Source organism: Leucoraja erinacea, chromosome 4 (assembly GCF_028641065.1).
Source record: "Leucoraja erinacea ecotype New England chromosome 4, Leri_hhj_1, whole genome shotgun sequence".
In the NCBI taxonomy this organism is placed as follows: Eukaryota; Metazoa; Chordata; class Chondrichthyes; order Rajiformes; family Rajidae; genus Leucoraja; species Leucoraja erinaceus.
The window spans coordinates 84,486,478-84,499,717 of record NC_073380.1 but is presented as its reverse complement, the minus strand read 5'-3'; the positions used below and the strand labels follow the sequence as shown (position 1 = coordinate 84,499,717).

The window sequence follows — 13,240 nt, the reverse complement described above, 5'->3', positions numbered from 1 at the left end:
TTTGAGGAAGGACATCCTTGCTATTGAGGCAGTGCAGTGTAGGTTCACGAGGTTAATCCCCAGGATGGCGGAAATGTCATACGAGGAAAGATTGGAAAGACTGGGCTTATATTCACTGGGATTTAGAAGGATGAGAGGAAATCTTATAGAAACATATAAAATTATAAAAGGACTGGACAAGCTAGATGCAGGAAAAATGTCCCCAATGATGGGGGAGTCCAGAACCAGGGGCCACAGTCTAAGAATAAAAGGTAGGCCATTTAAAACAGATGAGAAAAAAAGCTTTCATCCAGAGTTGTAAATTTGGGGAATTTTCTGCCACAGAAAGCAGTAGAGGCCAATTCACTGGATGAATTTAAAAGAGAGTTAGCACTCTAGGGGCCTAGCGGAATCAAGGGATATGGGGAGAAGGCAGGCACGGGTTACTGATTGTGGATGACCAGCCATGATCACAATGAATGACGGTGCTGGCTCGAAGGGCCAAATGGCCTCCTCCTGCATCTATTTTGTATGTTTCTAAACTCTTCAGCCCGGGAAACGTCCTTCCTATTTGCCTGACGCAATCTCCGTGCACATGTTAGAACACATCTGTTCCCTCCAGAGGTGCTGCATGGCCCGTTGAGTTACTCCACCACTTTGTGCTTCTCTCAAGATTACAGCATCTGCAGTTCCTTGTGTCCGCACGCACAGCCTCCCCAATGGGAATGCTAGGAGAAAATGTTGCCCTATTCCAGGGTTCCACAGGGAAGGAGGCGGAAAACAATCGGAAATCATCAGAAAAGCTTAGATGCTTTTCAAAGGTACGAGCAGTGGTCGCCAGTAAGTTTGAAATGCCTTCATTCACATGGGAACCCTGAAACCTGTACTCACTGCAGTTAAGTAAAAGTAACTGCCTGCAAAATCTACACCAGTAAGACTTTAATACAGTGTTTTTTGTTTTAATTTATTAACAGGAATATACAACATTCTACAGATTATCATGTAATCAAAATACTGCCACAGCAGGCACTTATGCTACTGCACAGTAAATCCCATGTATGCATTCTAGAATAACATTATTTTAAACTGGTATTTAGAAACTTACCCTCGGGCCCCTCTCTCCTTTCAGACCCTGAGCACCCTGCAATAAAATTAAAAGTAGATGAAAAAGTTGAAATAAAAATGTACCGAGTTCAGAAACACCAGTTACTTCAAATCTGCGTCAATGAAGCAACCATTCTGCCTGGCTGATCTGTGCTGATATCTTTGCTTCTCTTGTACCCCTTCCTGTCTCTGCCCAATTTGTTGTGAACCTGCTGTTCCTTGCACCCTTGTTGACCTACTCTCTCCTGACACAAGTTGCCTTTGTCGACTGACACAAGGGAGATTCCATACATTATCTAAAACGACACACTTAATTGTCTTCCATTATGAGCAACTGGATTACAGAAGCGGCAATGAATATCTTGCTAGGTCTGTCAAAATCTTCTAGAAAACAAATCCAACCCACAAACAAATGGGATGTGGAGGGCCCTGTAAGATTTCAAAGCAGACCACATCCTATTAGATACATGAAACCTCGTAGCTCTGACCAAGAATATTCAATATTTGCAGCACAAATTTCCAATGCTCTCTGCTTTATAACTGGCCCCAATGCTCTATGTTTACGTGGGGAGCAAGAGCCTTCTGTGGCTGGTAACACAAGATTATCCTCACTAGGTTCCCATCATAGGTATCAGATGATCAAAACACATTCAGTCATTGGTGTCCAATGTCTCCAACTTGCAACAAAGCATCGATGAAGAGATCGCATAATAGTGCAGTGGGTAGTACTGCTGTCACGCAGCTCCAACAACTAGTTCAATCCTGACCTCGTGTGCTATCTGCGTGGAGCTTGAACGTCCTCCCTGTTGCTCCCTGTTTCCTCCCACATCTCAAACACGTGCTGGTAGGTTAGCTGGCCACTGGAACTTAACGTAGCGTAGTTCAGCCTCAAAATGAGAATTAGCAAGGGAGTCGATGGCATGCCCAACGATGTCACCGGTTCCATATTTTCATTAGAGTCTGTCCAAAAGCAAGCGCTGTCTGCGGAGGGCGGTCCGGGAGGCGCTACAGGTCTCTCCGTTGCCGAACCAGCAGGTCGAGGAACAGCTTCTTTCCGGCGGCTGTCACTCTACTAAACAACGTACCTCGGTGACTGCCAATCACCACCCCCCCCCCCCCCCTCCGGACACTTACTGCTAAATGCATTTCGTTTCTGTACTTCCTTAATCGCTGAATCTGTTATTCCATACACAGGAAGGCTCCGTTTACTGTCAGAACTACAATATGAACTAAATGCAGTAAATCAATGGCTTCTTGAAATGCAGTTCTGATGGATTCCAATCTGTGACTCTTCTCATCTCCCAATCAGGCTACTTAATTATCTCAAATCCTCACTGGTGATCAAATCTGTGTGACTTATAACCTGTCCCCATGAAGAAAAACAAGCATTTTCCAGCAAATTTATGCTCAACAGGAACGCTTTCACCGACCTCCAAGAAGCTTACAACTTTGTCAAGTTACTTTCTTTGTAGTGGAATCATTCCTTTCAGTGATTGAAATGAATAGGTTGTGTGCACTGTCTAATTGGAAGAGCCTACTCTAATTCAGCATCTAATTAACAGAGAAACAATAACTTCAAGAAAACTTTTGGCCGGAACTATTGAGAGTTAGGAAATGCCAGAGATGTCAAGTATTTTGTTAAATGTAATTAACTGAGGGACATTTTCTGTTTGGTTTGTGAAGTAGGCCTCCTGGGCAGAATCTGGAAGCTCTTTAACTTTAACTACACAACAAATCTCATTAGCGGTTTATTCATTCTTGAATGCATTGGTGCATCAAAATATTTGGAATTGAATTGTTGAGAACACTGTTTTACATCACAAATAGAACATTAGCAACAGGTGCCAATTGGGGAGCAGAGATACAAAAAAATAAAAATCGCCCTGTGTGTGTTCCCTAAACATTCAAAAGTCACAATATATGGGCAATGAATTCGACTAGGTCCTCTTGACTTCCATAAATGAACTATGAGAACCCGCCTGCTCTGACCAGGAAGACTACCTCCTCACTCTGTTAGCTGAAGAGGGCAGAACCCTGGCTTCCCCGAGGGCAGAATATTCAATAGTGGGCATATTCAAGGTTAGATGAGCTGGGGCCATGAATTCACTCTTTTAGTCCAGTTTACAGATACAACACGGAAACAGGCCCTTCAGCACAACGAGTCCACGCTGACCAGCTAACCCCTTACTAGCACTATCTTACACACAAGGAACAATTTATAATTTTTTTTACCGAAGCCAAATTAACCGACAAACCTGTATGTCTTTGGCGTGTGGGGGGGTAATAAACAAACGGGGGAAACCCACGAGGTCACAAGGGGAACGTACAAACTCCGTACAGACAGCACCTGGAGTCAGGATGGAACCCAGGTTGCTGACGTTGTAACGCAACGACTCTACCGCTGCACCGCCATGCCACCACTCTTGGAATACTAATGTTTCCAAGCGCCATCAGGAAATGGCGAAACCGTTTCAAGAAAATTCTTACAAAGGGGACACACAATCATTGGTCTAGACTCCCATGAATTGAAGATTAATCACCAGAAGATTTCTAAACCAAAATATCCAGAGCATTGGAGTGAAATTGTGTACATTCATCTTCCTACAATGCTTGTGTTTACTCGCTATAGAAGCTGTGGAGGGTGGGGAGGCAGGGATCATGGGGATGGGTGTGGCAGCAATATGGGGCAAGGCAGCCGGTGACAACAGGCCATGTGATGAATACAACCAATTCCAATACAAGCCAGAACGGGGTACCACCAAACCGCCAGGGAACCTATGCAAGGATTTTATTTGTGGAATTTAGCTCTGCATTCAACACCACTCTCCCAGCTGACTGTACCTGAACCCCTCTGTCAGTGGATCATTAACTTCCTGACAGACAGGAAGCAGCATGTGAGGCTGGGAAAGCACATCTCGGACCCGCAGACCCTCAGCATAGGAGCACCGCAAGGCTGCACACTCTCCCCTCTCCTCTACTCTCTCGACACTAACGACTGCACCTCCACAGACTCTTCTGTCAAGCTTCTCAAGTTTGCGGACGACACAACCCTAATTGGACTGAACCAGGATGGGGAGGAATCTGCCTACAGACAGGAAGCGACACAGCTGGCGGCCTGGTGCAATCGCAACAACCTAGAGCTCAACGCTCTTAAGACAGTGGAATTGATTGTAGACTTTAGGAAAGCTCCCCCCCACTCATCATCAACAACACCTCCATCATCCCCAGGGTCCTTAAGTGGGGGGCCACGATCGATTCCACAGTCAAAAAGGCACAACTGAGGATGTACTTCCTGCGGCAGCTGAGAAAACACAATCTGCCGCAGGCAATGATGCTCCAGTTTTATACGGCCATCATAAAGTCTGTCCTCACCTTCTCCATCATGGTCTGGTTTGGCTCAGCCACCAAGCACGACATCCGGAGGCTGCAACGAATCATCCGATCAGCTGAGAAGGTTGTTGGCTGCAACCTTCCCCCCATCGACGAACTACACTGGAAGGGCCAGGAAGCGAGCGGGTAAGATCATCCCTGACCCCTCTCACCCTGGCCACCTTTGAATCACTTCCCTCTGGAAGGCGACTCCGAACTGTCAAAGCCGCCACAGCCAGACATAAAAACTGCTTTTTTTCCATGAGCAGTATCTCTACTCAACAACCAAAAGTCTGTAGCCGCCTTTTGTTCTGGTATTTTATTTAATTCTTCAAATGTTTAAATTATAATGTTTTATTTTTAATTGTCTACTGTATATCGTGTTGCTACTTGTGAGCAAAGCATCAAGGCAAATTCCTTGTATGATACATATTTGTAAAATGTATAAAATGTAATAACATTTATCAATTTAAATTCAATTCAATTAGCTGCATTTCTTCCTTGAAGCCCATACAAAAGCTAGATTCATCCAAATGTAAAATGCCAAATAAACTACCCTGACAACATCAGAAATGGAATTACTTGATGATTCTTGACATCCACAGCACTGTATAGTTGATGTTGAATTGAACATCTGTGAATCTACTGCTATGATTATCCAGTCAGAACAAGAAACTAGCATCTGCACATCTGTATCCGGCTTCAACTATTCATAAGCTGGCCTGACTGTCACAACACATTCCTTCTGCCAGGCCGTCTGCACACTGGTGAAGTAAGAAATTGATTCTCTACCTCAGTTTTCATCTCGTTTCTGTTGAAGAATGCATTTTTCCATTTCCAGAGATACAACCTGTTAATATTCTACTTACGGGAGGTCCGATGTGGCCCTGGGAACCGGGACTTCCTGCAGCTCCAGGGGAACCAGGGACTCCTGGACTTCCCTGAAAATCATTCAATGCAATGTTAATTCCACAGCACAGATGCACAAACTGCTCTAAGCATACCGACTGAGACAGATTTGGGGCTTGCAAAGACCTCGGATCAAAATTTGCTGCCTCACAGGGGAAAGGAAACGAGCATTTAAATTTGCTACGAGCAGGGAAACTGTAGGATTTTACAGCAAACTCTGCCACAGGCTCCATTTGAACTCTCATTTTCCATTTAATCCATCATAAACGGAAAATATGGAAAAATAATCCCAAAAATAAAAATGTTAAAATAACACTAACCCTTTGTTTTACATTAATATTAAATATTAAAAAATACGTGTTCTCATTAATAAATGGTGGTTGCACTAAGCAAGCCCTGTACTTTGTATTTGTGCTGTGTGGTGTGAATAATAGTGCAGAGGAGTCATTCAAGCCTAACAAGAAATATTTTTTAATAACCAGGGATTTAATTTGTGAAGGTACACAAAAATGCTGGAGAAACTCAGCGGGTGCAGCAGCATCAATGGAGCGAAGGAAATAGGCAACGTTTCGGGCCAAAACCCTACCTTCGACTGATGGGAGGTGGGGGAGGGGAGAAGAAAGGAAAAAGGAGCTGGAGGAGCCCGAGGGCTGAGGGACAGGTAGGAAGGGGAGGAGACAGCAAGGGCTAACAAAATTGGGAGAATTCAATGTTCATGCCCCCAGGATGCAGACTCCCCAAGCGGAATATGAGGTGCTGTTCCTCCAATTTTCGGTGGTGCTCGCTCTGGCCATGGAGGAGACCCAGGACAGAGGTCGGATATGGAATGGGAGGGGGAGTTGAAGTGATGAGCCACCGGGAGGTCAGGTTGGTTAATGAGGACCGGGCGGAGGTGTTCGGCAAAACGATCGCCAAGCCTACGCTTGGTCTCATCGATGTAGATCAGCTGACATCTAGAGCAGCAGATACAATAGATGAGGTTGGAGGAGATGCAGGTGAACCTCTGTCGCACCTGGAACACCAGTATAACATATTGATAAAGGAGGTAGGGATTACATTTACGCATGTCTCCTCATACAGTGAACATACCACACAGACATTGGTGCTTTAAGCTCTTAGCATCCTTTTGAAAACATGGCACGGAACTAACGGGGGGATGCAGTTGTTGATATTTATTATTTATAAATGTTCGTTGTCAGGTTTGTTGCATTATGTCTGCATTATTAACAATACATCTTTGGAATTGCAAGAGATCACAGAATAAGATTTCAGATCTGCAAATATATTACAAGTGAATATCATGGATGAATATGAATAAGCATGAAAAACAACGTAAAGACCATTAAACAGAGCGTATAATGTAAATAAACAAACACAAGCAAAGCCAACCTATAAAACATGGAGGATTGCTTCCAAGTTCTTTGAAAGAAATGACAAAGCTGTCGTCAATTAATGCGGTTTTAAAAGAGTTGCGCAAATTGTACTTCCAGATCTTTTAGAACGCCTGGAAAATGCAAATTGAAAACCACAGCCATAAACGCAACTGTAGTTCCTTCCCTTTCCTCAGCATCTATTGTGACAGAGTTACTGCATTTCCAAAAATGTTACCATTGTTCACAAAGGTTAACTCTTGGAAGCTTCCGCTTCCGATGACAACAGATATAATGTGGATAAATGTGAGGTTATCCATTTTGGTGGCAAAAACGGGAAAGCAGACTATTATCTAAATGGTGGCCAATTGGGAAAGGGGGAGATGCAGCGAGACCTGGGTGTCATGGTACACCAGTCATTGAAGGTAGGCATGCAGGTGCAGCAGGCAGTGAAGAAAGCGAATGGTATGTTAGCTTTCATTGCAAAAGGATTTGAGTATAGGAGCAGGGAGGTTCTACTGCAGTTGTACAGGGTCTTGGTGAGACCACACCTGGAGTATTGCGTATAGTTTTGGTCTCCTAATCTGAGGAAGGACATTATTGCCATAGAGGGAGTGCAGAGACGGTTCACCAGACTGATTCCTGGGGTGTCAGGACTGTCTTATGAAGAAAGACTGGATAGACTTGGTTTATACTCTCTAGAATTTAGGAGATTGAGAGGGGATCTTGTAGAAATTTACAAAATTCTTAAGGGGTTGGACAGGCTAGATGCAGGAAGATTGTTCCCGATGTTGGGGAAGTCCAGGACAAGGGGTCACAGCTTAAGGATAAGGGGGAAATCCTTTAAAACCGAGATGAGAAGAACTTTTTTTCACACAGAGAGTGGTGAATCTCTGGAACTCTCTGCCACAGAGGGTAGTTGAGGCCAGTTCATTGGCTATATTTAAGAGGGAGTTAGATGTGGCCCTTGTGGCTAAGGGGATCAGGGGGTATGGAGAGAAGGCAGGTACAGGATACTGAGTTGGATGATCAGCCATGATCATATTGAATGGCGGTGCAGGCTCGAAGGGCCGAATGGCCTACTCCTGCACCTAATTTCTATGTTTCTATGATAAAAATTAACTTTCTGCCATTTACAGAATTAGGTTCTGCTTTCTGTTAACTTAGCTCAGAACGTAGATGAGATGAAATTTTATATTTTTGTGAACCAACTATTTAGATTCACATTCAGAAGGGGCTTGGAATTAGCAAATGCACCAACTTGAATGCAATAATGTAGTCGGCTAGTCAATACATCAGTCAGCTCTAACATCTTGCAGGGGAAGATTGATCAGCCTGTGTTAGCCTGGCAGAAAGGATGCATGTTTTGGTCAATTGTCATGGGACAGGTTATTTGCAGGATCTATGCTATCTGCAGGAACAGCTAATTTTTGGTCATTGGTTATCATTGCTGTAACTTAAATAGTGCCATCATTATTTCTAAATGGGACTGCCTGCCTTTGGCTGTCTGTCAAGGTTAATATAACGGAGATTGCCTTCGGTCAGGATTATGGGGTTATACAGCACGGTAATAGGTCCTTCAGCCCAACTCAACGTTGACCAAAAGACCCAAGCTATTCACGTTTTCCTATTTGTCTGACTTTGACCCGTATCCCTCCCTCTAAACCGTTCTTATCTGTGAACCTGCCAAATGTCTTTAAACATTGATATTGCACCTGCCTCAACCACTTCCTTTGGCATTTCATTCCATGTCCATACCACTATCTGTATAAAAATGTTGCTCCTTATTCCTATTAAACCTTTCCCCTCTCACAGATCTTCATTTGTTGGTTTATCTTCTCAATTTAGATTCTCAAACAAAAACCTTGAGGTATTTCACTTATAATCTGCTTCTGAGTAACTGCGGAAAATATCTGGCTGATTTTTATTTACAGATTTTAGTATAACAAAATTCTACCTACATTTTCTTCCCCTTTTTGCTCTTTGATAGGTGGTGGAATTAGATTCAATAGTAGCTTTTGCAGGGAACTACACATATACTAAAAAAACACAAGCATGTGTAGGGTACACAAAAAAGCTGGAGAAACTCAGCGGGTGCAGCAGCATCTATGGAGCGAAGGAAAAAGGCAACGTTTCGGGCCGAAACGCTTCTTCAGACGTGTGTAGGGGTTTGGCAAAAGGGGAGTATTAGGTGTGAGTGGAGAGCATTTTCAAATGGCTAGAATAAGCCTGATGAGCTGACTGGCTTTCATCCTTGCTGTATGATCCTGCAATGCTAAAGGGTGGTAAATGCAACAGAAGATATGGGAAAAAATGAAGCCTAAATGTTTATACTTCAGTTGTAAATTAAATGGGGGAGTTCACAGGAAATTATATGTGGCTTTATTCACATCTTTTCTGATCCAGGATGATATGGTTTGAACAATGGAAGCATTTTTTAAAGGATGGCAGCTTATAGTATCACCCTGAGGAAAACATCAAAGCCCATTAGATTTACACAAATATGCAGTTTGGAGTGTTATTATTAAAGCACGCTGGTTGTGTCAAAACCAGATGAGTTTGTTTTTCAAAGAGATCCTCCATGCTCTGTTATTATATATATACATTAAATGCAGAGGAAATTAAATTAGCTTCTTCACATAGTCACATTCAGCTGGGTAAAGCAGGGCATTAGACTGAGCAGAAGTCTTTAAACCAGCGTTAATGCTGAACAATGCTCATTGTCAGTTTACTTGCCTCTCACGTCTCCTCCTGGGCAACAAACATACTCTACATTTAATCTGTTGTCAGGAAATTAATTTTGGTTTGGGTTCCAGAAGGAAATATGGGGAATCTCCACTGTAACAAAAACATGAAGTACAGGAAGCAATTATCATTCTCCATTGGCCAGTCTCTAAACTTCAGGGTGACACAAAAGACTGCTGATGTTGGAATCTGGAGCAGAAAAACAAACTGCTGGAGGAACTAGTCCAGAGGAAGAGTCTTGACCCGACACCTTGACTGTCCATTTCCCTCCACAGATGTTGCCTGATCCACTGGGTTCCACCAGCAGCTCGTTTCTTTACACTCAACTGGAATAGATGTGATTGTATGTGTGATCAGGATTGCAAATGTAGAGCCCTGCACCTCTTAACAGGTCTTTTGAACTTGCTTCCGTTTGTTCCACATTCCATCATCTGCAGTCTTTTTTTGTTTCCCTACTCACTGTGGGAGGTCAATTTGACCGTGAGCGCCAGTGTGAAGTAGAATTTCAGCTGGTCAGCTTCCACTGACTTTGCATTCTTTGAGTAATGCCATGTGATGCCAGGTGTGGAGGTACCAGGTTCAGAGATTACCTGTCAATGAACGGTGCCACTGTATTCCATTAGGAAGCTTGTGGGTAAATACAAGTGCATGCATTAAGCCAAACAAGCAATGGTGGTAAATAAAGGCCAAAATCAACTTTTAATCTGTATTAGAATCAGCAATAGGGGATCTGGAGCTGATAAATGAAGTAGCATCCTACTTTGTGTGTAACTGTCAAGTACCATCATCGGACATGTTAGCCATTGCTTCATGTACAGTTGGTGTTATTTAGCCCAACCATTCTGTCGCCTTGCCAACTGCAATTTATTTCCAAATGTTTAATACATTTTCTTCATGTATTTGCCAGTTTTGGGTCGTCACCCCAACAGATTTCTGAGCAATTGTTTGAGAGCAATCGATGCGATTGTACATTCCTGCCCATCACACGGATTATGCCGTCCAGCTACGGTAGGTTGCTACTTTCAGATGTGGCACGGTGCTTGGTGGCCAAGGTCCATTCATGGAAAGTAAAGTAGGGGATGCTGAGAAGGGTGTAAAAGAGACCACTCCTGGGGTAAATGTTCAAGAAATCATGATAAATGTAATGAGCTGAAGAAACGAGGGTTGCCGTTCCAGAGAATTACGTACGCAGAATAACAAGGGGAAGGAAAGCAGGAAACACCTCACGTTTCACATCTTTGGGAAGGTAAACTCTATAAAGATGAATTATGACACGAGTCTGGTCAATCTTACGTCTCAATTATTGACTGAATCCAGTAAACATCACGGCAGAGTGAACATGGGTGCAGTTGGCCTGACCCATGAGTTTGGAAACAGCTTCTTACTAATTCTACTTTATTTTTTCATGAAATGCTAATGTATTAGATGCTGCGTCAAAGAATGACTGACAATACCCAAAGAATTCTAAACACTATTATTCCCTTATTTCAGTGGACACTTTAGACAGCATCTCCAACAAAGAATTTCCAAGAGAAAGAGTAAATTTTACTCGAAACAAAGAGTTTTGCCTCAACCCCCAACCCTTCCGATTCAATTCTAGTCCTCCCATTTCGGTCAATTTTCCCATATCCCCCATTACCCATTGCCATCCCCTCCCCCTTATGGTTCCATTACTTATTACCCTCACCTTTCACCCACCAAACCCCCCATCCTCATCTGGTTCCATCTTCACCTCTCCACTAAAGCTTCCCGTTAACACCTTTCTTAATGCATTCATGCACTGGCAGCCTTTGTGTCCCCACTTGTCACCCACCAACCTTGTCTCCACCTTCACCCTACCCTTCCCCCACTTGGCTCTCTCTGCCCAATTTTTCTTTATGTGCTTCCACCTATAGCGTACCCTAATAATAATCTGATAATGGCCACCTACCCCCCTGCTGGCCCCAATATCACCCACCCCCTCTCCTCTTTAAAGACTTTCCCCATACCATTCTCAGGTCTGATGCCTGGTCTTAATCCCAAACATCAACGTTTCCTATCCTCCCTACAAGTGCAGTTCCAACCACTGAGTTTCTCCAGCAGTTTCTTTGCTCCAGATTTCAGTTCCCGATGTTGGGGAAGTTCAGAACAAGGGGTCACAGTTTAAGGATAAGGGGGAAATCTTTTAGGACCGAGATGAGAAAAACATTTTTCATACAGAGAGTGGCGAATCAGTGGAATTCTCTGCCACAGAAGGTAGTTGAGGCCAGATCATTGGCTATATTTAAGAGGGAATTAGATGTGGCCCTTGTGGCTAAAGGGATCAGGGGGTATGGAGAGAAGGCTGGTACAGGATACTGAGTTGGATGATCAGCCATGATCATATTGAATGGCGGTGCAGGCTCGAAGGGCCGAATAGCCTACTCCTACACCTATTTTCTATGTTTCTGTAGTCTCATGTATCCAACAAACAACGGATCAACTTTGTACAAAAGTATTTAAGACATATGGTTCTCAGGGAATATTTCTGAAGTGAGACCCGTGGAATCTTTGACTCATTAATGAGTTACGTTCATCTCTGGCAGGGCCAGCATTTATTGCCCTTTGCTAATTGCCTGCTGAGCAGGTAGTGGCAAACTGGTGCCTTGAACTATTGGCACTGCAACTAATACTAAGGCACCTTTTTGAACAGGCATTGCATGAGCTCAGGAAAAGTGAACATGAACAGACAGGTCAGATATAACGAGGGTGGTGATAAAACCATGAAATGGATTGCCCAAAGAAACAGATGATGTGGGAAATTTGAAGGATAATTAGAGCAAGTATTGATAGTGATGGACTACTAAGTGAAATTGTTTTTTGAGACAAGATAGACCAATATTCATGGGGAGTCCTGGTATAATATTGGAAATGAATGAGTCCAACAATTTGTGGCGTACAAATAGCCATGTCTACATTAAAGAGGAATGGCAGAATCTTAAGTGTTATCAGAACATTTCTCTGCTTATAAAAAACATATGCCTCAGTGCTGATTGCTTTTCATGATTTGAAATGAATGTTCGTTCGCTAGTAGCAGACGCAATCTGAACAGTAGCAACCCCCAAGATAGATGACCTGGTACTTGATCAGATACAAAGTACTGTGTGGGACCTACTGCTTGGAGAAGGTGCAGCCAATTCTGGGGATTTTTTGTATCATTCCTAAGCAACACAAAACAAACTTACCCTCCTACCTGGAAACCCAGATGGCCCAAGAGGACCCTCCATACCTTTTCGACCCTGAAAAATGGACATTGTTAAATCTTTGTGTCTTACTACAGTATAGCAGACATGCAAATGTACTCACCATCGGCCCAGGTGAGCCTGGTAGCCCTGAAGGTCCATCTTTACCCACAGAACCCTGGATCAAAAGTTGATTACACAGGTCATTGAGTGATTAAAACAAGATAGGGTGTCCTTTTGCAAACATAAACTTGCGCACATAAATATGTTTGTACCAATCGCTTCAGTTGCAGCTAAAGTGGCTTGTGAAAAGAATGTCGTCATTTTATGCTGTAATGTTTGAAATGTGGCAGCCAGCATCTGCCCAGTAACCCCACCCCCACCCCATCCCCCCATAGAATCAGTGTGATAAGGACCAGTTTGTCTCTTTGTAATGATTGTTAGAGGGATAAATATTGGTCCCATGACATCATGCATTATACCTTCTTTGAAATTTCGCCTTGGGATAATTTACTCACACTTGGAAGGGAAGGTAGAGTTTCAAATCTGATGAAGGATGGCGCT

General features: G+C 43.3%; 1 protein-coding gene across 5 annotated transcripts in view; it reads right to left on the bottom strand.

Annotated features, from left to right (window-relative positions):
- Positions 1 to 13,240, bottom strand: part of col14a1a (collagen, type XIV, alpha 1a) — a 204,801-nt gene that overhangs the window by 11,336 nt on the left and 180,225 nt on the right. For 4 of the 5 annotated variants that reach the window (XM_055634709.1, XM_055634710.1, XM_055634706.1 and 1 more), the window contains exons 41-43: positions 12,801 to 12,854; positions 5,322 to 5,393; positions 1,085 to 1,120 (exon numbers count right to left, since the gene is read on the bottom strand). In XM_055634709.1, the coding sequence (XP_055490684.1) occupies positions 1,085 to 1,120; positions 5,322 to 5,393; positions 12,801 to 12,854 (162 nt within the window). Of the gene's footprint in view, positions 1 to 1,084; positions 1,121 to 5,321; positions 5,394 to 12,679; positions 12,734 to 12,800; positions 12,855 to 13,240 lie in introns of all 5 variants that reach the window. The other variant, XM_055634707.1, reaches the window with a different exon arrangement.